The sequence below is a fragment of the Gavialis gangeticus genome, unplaced genomic scaffold (genome assembly GCF_001723915.1).
Source record: "Gavialis gangeticus isolate Ggan-Ray unplaced genomic scaffold, GavGan_comp1, whole genome shotgun sequence".
Taxonomy (NCBI): domain Eukaryota; kingdom Metazoa; phylum Chordata; order Crocodylia; family Gavialidae; genus Gavialis; species Gavialis gangeticus.
In genome coordinates this window covers 69873233-69880745 of record NW_017729032.1, presented here as the reverse complement: position 1 = coordinate 69880745, position 7513 = coordinate 69873233, and the positions used below count along the sequence as shown (strand labels likewise).

The following is a 7513-nucleotide window of genomic DNA, read 5'->3' as shown; positions in this document are numbered from 1 at the left end:
AACAAGGTCCAGTTAGCCCTGCCAACCATGTTCATCTTGGAGTCAATAATGACTCCAAGATCCCTTTCTGCCTCCATGCTCTCCAGTCCTCTTCAAGAAAAACCTGTAATGGCCTAAAAGCAATCAACTAGAACACAAACACAACCCTAAGCATGTGCAAGATAAGAGCTATAAGTGATAAAGGACCGTTAAAAAGCTTTAACTACAGTTCTACTCTAGCCAAACAATCAGATCAGTGGTCCATCAAATCCAGGATTCTGTCTGACAGTGGCCAATACCAGATTCTTCAACTGACCACGCAAACATTTTTACAGTGGCCAATTAAGAAATAATATTCCCAAAGGGAGAAGATTTACTTGTAAAAAAAGCCTTTACAAATCAATGTACTCTTTCTGGATAAATTATTAACTTGTAGGTGACTTTATTAATTCCCAAACTCACTGCCTCAAATTATGTTTTCTAACTATGAGATCCACAAACTCACTCACTTTTAACAAATCTGGGTTTGTAGTTAGCTGGTGTCATTTGAAGCATCTTGTAATGCAAAGTGACTGAGTGTTCAACTTCCTCCCGCCTTACTGCTTATCTTGTTGAACTACAAATCTTTTCAACTTCTTCATAATGCAAAATTTGAAGAGGGACTGGTTGAACAAGGACTATAGTCCGACTTCATGCAGAGCAGATCTGCTGATCAAGACAAAGCTCCAGAGAACTCTTTATGAAGTGGCATTAATAGAGCGCTAAATACTTCAGCTGCAATTGCAGATAAGTAACAGGACTGCATCAAATGCCCTTCTGAACTACTTACTATTTATGGTAACTGCGAGAAAAAACAATAACAATTTTTTTTAGGACTCAGGCCAACACTCAGAGTGAAAATACACTTTAAAACACAAAATAATTAGAAAGAAAGCAGCAATGTTCTCTTTAAGCCAGCAGATATTTCCATCAAACAGGAATGATCTGAATGGCAAATATATTCACAGAAAGGTATAGTTAGATGCAAGAGCAGTAAAGCACCCCACACCTTTTTTTAGGGATTTTTTTTCCTACAGTTAACTAGCCAGAGCTCAGAACTGTGGAAATGCCCTTTAATTCCTTTTCTCAGGCTGCAGCTCTTCTCTTGCAGTCTTGTTAAAATGAGATCATGCTAGGATTCTCATTAAAATGACAACCCAGGGGATTAAGCAGCAGCCCAATGCATGTTCTGAAACATTCAGATGCCTTTTAACTATCAGTTGTCATTTTCTTGCATTGTTTCTTTTCTTCAAGTGTGTAGTTCAGCTTTCCCTACAGAACCTGCAAAGTACAGTTTTACGTGAATTTACCAAAAGCAGAATTGCCGGAACTTACAACTTGAGCACCAAACAAGCTATTATTCAAGGTTCAACTACAGAAGTTGGCAACCACACAGGAAATTCAACTGTATAGAAAAGCAAGGCATTTAAGTTGCAAAATGTGACAATCCAATTAAAAAGTTGGGATCATGAAATTTAATAGTACAGTCAATTTTTCAAATAATAAGACATCACGGGGAACCTTAGGAAGGCCTTTCATTTGGCTTGCTTGCAAAGCTTACATAGTGAGAAGATGGGCAAAGGGAAGGTGTCAAGGTAAATTTAAGCGAATTAGCAAAGCATGGACTAGTCAAACAATATGATTTAAATTCAACAAAGCCGTTTGTTGACATTTGCATAGCATTTTACACCTGTGACATAAGAGCTTTCTAAATAATTTGGTTCAACCAGAGGCTTCATATCCTTCTAAATTATTTTTATTGTTTCCTTTCTTTAGAAAGGAAAACAAAATGCAATAATATTTAAAGATGCAAAGATGTTTAGTGAATTAACATTTACGGAAAGTCCTGCTTTTATGCAATTCATTCTATTAAAGATTTAGAAGCTAGCAAATGAATGCTATGATACATCCCTTTATGAAAAGCTGATTTAAGAAGGGACACTTTTAATACAGTGAATGTAAATTAACAGAAAATGTTGTTTTCACACCTTTCTAAGAAAATAGATAGGTAACAGCCCCAATGTCTCGAACTTTCAGTTAAAGACTTTATTTGCCACTCATTTGAAGCATTAGTGAACAAAATGCAAAATATAGCTCTTACCAGTAAATTATGCTAACATTTTATTTTAAGTGTCCCATTATTGTGAAGTCATTTGGTATTCACCATAATAGCAATGATAATAAAGAATTCATTTGGTATTCATGTGGATGTTACATCTAGTGCCATTGGTATTCAACTATAATTTAGCATTAGTTAATGGGCACTTAAAATGTTACCCACATGATTTATATTAAGGCACTTTTGTGTTTCTCAAATTAAGTGTACAACACTTATTTTACAAGTGTACTACAAAATAATTAAATAAGTGCATCTTACCTTCTAAAGTTTTTGTTTTGAGACAGGGGAAATCATTAAGAAGACTGAAATGTTAACAATTAACATACTGTACTACATGGAGATAAGCAACTTGATATAAATTACTCATATAAAGTAAGAAAGAAAACAAAGACAGTGGTACTTACTTTTTAAAATACAGGCTCATAGCGTATCTACTGAATTAAAAACGAAAGCTGGATGACCAAAAATGTAAAGTGGGGCTACTACTTCCTTTGCTACCAAAGGAAAGTGGAATCTCAGACCTCTTTTCCTTCATTTCTTACACTCATGCATATGACAGATGCACAGGCATGGTTTCATATAGCTACTGCAATGTCAACTATTGTTACATTTATTGTGTTTGCAAACCATGAACTTTGAGTTAATGTGAGTATTTACTTTTTAAAATAAGGACACTGAAGAGATGGGAATGACTACATCCCAGTTCTGGACTGAATAAACCTTAATAATGTTTTTAAAGAAAATTTTATTTTATTCCCTAGCAAACTTATCTTATTATGTCCATATAATAATGCAACTAGAAAAAATAATCTGCATTATACCTTGCTTTTTTCCACCAGATCTTGCTGTATTCTTAAAAAGCTATTTTTTCATATAAAAATATAATTCTATAGATATTTTAAAATATCTTGACTAATTTCACCACTTCAGTTCATTATGTTAATTAATTAACATATTCCTCCAATAAGTTCCCATTTCTTGTATGAAAAACATCAACACATTGCTCTCCATCCTAGTGATATTTAACAAATTTTATTGTAATGGGAGCAATGGGAGCAATTCATACTGTAAATGAGACTGTATAATGGTTAGTTGATTAACTGCTAAAACTGGTCATAAATATTGTGGAATGCAGTATGTCCAGCTACAGTCACACTTGTTCTGTGTCAATCCAGCTGTGAGATGATGGGTAAAAAGTAATAATAAAACCACCAACCTCAGAATGCTTTCGCCAAATGTCTATGTTCTTTCGCTGAGCTTTCGAGAAATGGTCCCAAGCTTTTTGTCTGGTAGAAGCGTTGAAAACGGCCACAATCTGCTCAACTTTGGTGAACAAGGAAGTCAAACAAGACAAGCAATTTATGTTGTGATCACTATAGAGTAGCCAAGCAAAGACACTAGGAGTCTATGGATGATGTCATTACTGAAACAACATCATCAATATCCATCCAATGACGTGTCTTTTGTACTTACATTTTAGCAATGTTGGAGATGTCTCCCTTCAAGTCTGTCTCCATAACTTTAGTCTATACAATTTATAAATATATACTTAAGATTGAACATGCATTTGCCTCTCAATCATATTAATTATAATTGTGTATAACTTTGTGTATGTGGGTATGTGAACATATATATGCATGTGTGTTTTTTTGTGTTTAGTGACTGGAGGGAGATGAACTAGAGGCAGAGTAGGTTGGATCAGTATTTGAGTCTGAGGCTTCCCTCATACTTTTCTAACAGAATCATTCCAAAGAGGCCTCCTTTAAGCTAGAATCTGATATTTAGGGATCCTGGTTTTCTCTGATAAAAAAATCCCCAATTCTGGATTTTAAAAAGTAACCCCATACCCACATTTTTTTCATGATTAAAATGAAATGCCACTAATACATACACACACACACACGGTTTTTCATTCTGATAATGGAAAAATGTAGATTTGGGGTTACTTTTTTTAATCTGAAAATTGAGGGACATTTTTTTTTAATCAGAGAAAACCAGGATTCCTCCTGATATTTAATCCCAATCCCAAATTTAATAAATTTAACCAAATTTGCTCCTTGCCCAACAAGTGCTTCATCTTACATTTCCATTTTATCTACATCTAATCCCATTCCTCTCTTTCTGTTAGCTTCATCCATATGCAATATATTGTTAATGCGCACTAACCTATATAAAATGTTTCAGCAAATGTGTGATGCTCCCAAATCTTGACACTAGGGCTTGTGAGCAAACAAGATTGCTCACAAGCCCAATTTTTGACAAGTGAATGGGCTGATCTTCCAATTGAGCTTTTATGTTGGTCTATCTGTTCAATTGGAATGAGTTCCATTTCTGTTTCATGGTTCTTTGCTATTTATTCTGTTGAATTCTCTAGCTAAACTACCACTATCTGTTTCATAAAGTTACTGATCTTTGGCTGTCTAATCCTACTACACTTTGTGGGTGTCTACACGTGATGCTTCATTGCCATAGCAACATGCTAAGGTGACGTAGCATCCATAGGTGTCTGCACATGGTCAGCAGCTACTTTGCTGTAGTGGTGCACTCCCCTGTTATAGTGTGCAGCTACAGTGAAGTAGCTGCTAAAAATAACTATGCACCAGACGTATGGTGCAGTGCAGGCAGTTCCTGCGCCATGCTTTACGGCTTCTAAAAGGAAGTAGTTAAACATGGTGCAGTAACAATGTTCCTGTAGGACAATGTGTAGATGCACCCTCTGAGAAAGAACGGAATGATCTACCTCCCTTCGAATGGGCCGAATGACCCTCTCTTGAACTACCAGAGAGAGACATGGATGCTTCTGTTTAAATGATCAGCAGTGAAATGGGTAGAAAGGGTGATATTTCATCTTTTGACTGAGGAGTTAACATCAAAGACACAAATGGGGGTATATTTTTCTTTTTGCATTACTATTGCAGGCTTCTTTCAGTCCTAGGAAGACAGCATTAATTTGAGTCACATATGGAAACTTTCCTTTGCAACAATCAGGACTTGTTAATTAATTGCTAAAACTATAACATTAAATATATTTTAAATGATATTTTCAACTCTCCTTAAATTAAACAGGCTGCCTCAAAACTACTACAACGATTACCTGTCCCATTCTTATTTAGTTCACACTCTGGCAGGAGATGCAATAATTTCACTGTGTTAACAACTGCTTGGCTCCTAGGGTGTATTGATAAAAGACAGAGTTATAGTGTATGTATATTAAATGAATTTGAAAAAAAATAATGAAAATACATAAGTACTTCTCATTTCAGATGTTTATAAATTACTGATAGAACTGAATTATTATGTTGCATTAGTGATGCAGGTGCATGGACTATCTTGCCTAATTAACAATCTCTGTTTAGTTAGCAAATGGAAACTGAAGTATAAAAGGTTCGCAAAGATAGGAAGAAGTGCTGGTTTACCATCCTCCACTAGAAATTAATTAATAAGATCATCTGAATTTTGTAGAAACCTTTGAACTTTCAAGTATTTAATTAAGAGTTTTTTCTGCAGGTGCTAATATTTATCAGAAGACTTTATCTGATAATTTTAGAAACTCGTTTCAGTGAAAGCAGAAGACAAGAAGAGGTCATTAAGTTTTTCTCCACATCTTTCATAGTGTGCTGAGGAGTGAAGTGTGCTGAGAAGACCTTCTTCAGTGATCAATTTCTCATGTGTTCCAAAAAAGAAAATCTAAAATGTTAAGTGTGTAACATGACAAAAAATTCAGCAGTTAGAAGAAATATTATCCAAACTACCTCTCCAGATACAGGAGAAAATGTTACATGTCTATTCCAGTCAATGTTACTCGGCACATACATGGAGAGACACATCTACAGATATGTCAAGCTAACATATATGACTTTTGAATTTCCTAACATATTTCTCTATTAGCTCTTGTTGTACTTTTTTCATTTAGAAAAAAAATAATTTCATATGAAACCCAGTTGAGTAGTTCTCACTTCGGCAGATACTCTATTGACTCATTTCCCTGAGTAAGAACCTTGAATCCATATTTTCCTTAGTGGGATTCTTCTATACCAAAGCTGATAAACTCAGGAGGAGTGATCTTCACCATATGTAAACTGCACAGTTTGCATACAACTCCTTTGACTACACACCAAAGAATTATAGGTGGAATGATGGAATATGCAGCAATTTAGCTTAGACGGCTCTTTAAAAGCAGAAAGCAGGGTAGAGTTAAACCTTGTAGACTCATAAATTCAGAGATACATACGCTCTTATAAGCAACATCTCACTTCTTCAGATGCTATGAACAGATGCCCCGGGAGCAGAAAGTTCTTTCATAGCACCTGACAAAGTGAGCTGTTGCTTCTGAAAGCTTATGAATCTCTGAATTCATTAGTTTATAAGGTGGAACTGTACCCTGGTTTCTGCCTGACTTCAGACTAACCCAGCTAACTACCTCAATCTTTAGAAGCAGGGAAGATGATAATGGGGAAAAAAATCTACCCACAAAACTAAGTTAAAAGGCAACTGAATAGAGCTCTGAATTATACTTCCATTGCTCAAGATTGTAGGGGGGCTGTTAGGAAGGCTAAGGCAGACATGGAACTGGGACTAGCGACCCAGATCAAAGATAACAAGAAGTCCTTTTTAAAATACATAGGAGGTAAAAAGAAGGTACCAAGTAATGTGGTGCCTCTGCAGGACATGCTTGGTAATCTGGTGGTAGCACCAGATGGCAAAGCTAATCTCTTTAACAGATTCTTTGCCTCCATTTTTCTGAGCAGGGACAGGGATATACCCCACACTGGGAATCTGGACGGTCCCAGGGGAGGAGCAGCCAGGCCCAGGGTCAGTGAGGACCTAGTCAGGGAACTTCTGGAGGGACTAGACTTGTTTAAATCAGCAGGTCCTGATGATCTCCACCCCAGACTGCCGAGGGAATTGGCAGAGGTCATTGCAGGACCCCTGGCACAGCGTTATAAGCACTTGTGGTGCTCTGTTGAGGTGCCAGAGAACTGGAAAAGGGCCAATGTGGTCCCCATTTTAAAAAAAGGGAGGAAAGAGGACCCAGGAAACTATAGGCCCATTAGTCTTACCTCAGTCCTGGGGAAGCTCTTTGAGAAAACTATCCAGGAGCACATCTGCAAGGGACCAGCAGGGGAGATTATGCTTAAGGGCAATCAACATAGGTTCATTAGAGGCAGGTCCTGTCAGAGCAACCTGGTTGCCTTCTATGACCAGGTCACAAAAGCCTTGGACACAGGTGTCGCGGTGGACGTAGTCTTTCTGGATTTTAGCAAGGCTTCGACTCTGTCTCTCACCCCATCCTCATTAAAAAATTAGACAACTGTGGTGTCAACACCTACACAGTCAGATGGGTTGCAAATTGGCTGGAGGGCCGCACCCAGAGAG

At 36.9% G+C, this 7513-nt stretch overlaps 1 protein-coding gene across 6 annotated transcripts in view; it reads right to left on the bottom strand.

The window, feature by feature from the left end:
• ENOX1 (ecto-NOX disulfide-thiol exchanger 1) overlaps positions 1–7513 on the bottom strand; it is a 653611-nt gene that overhangs the window by 141588 nt on the left and 504510 nt on the right. For 5 of the 6 annotated variants that reach the window (XM_019524278.1, XM_019524281.1, XM_019524283.1 and 2 more), the window contains one exon: positions 3354–3460. The exons of the other annotated variant lie outside the window; for it this stretch is intronic. In XM_019524278.1, coding sequence (XP_019379823.1) covers positions 3354–3460 — 107 coding nt within the window. The remainder of the gene's footprint in view (positions 1–3353; positions 3461–7513) is intronic. 6 annotated transcript variants of the gene reach the window in all.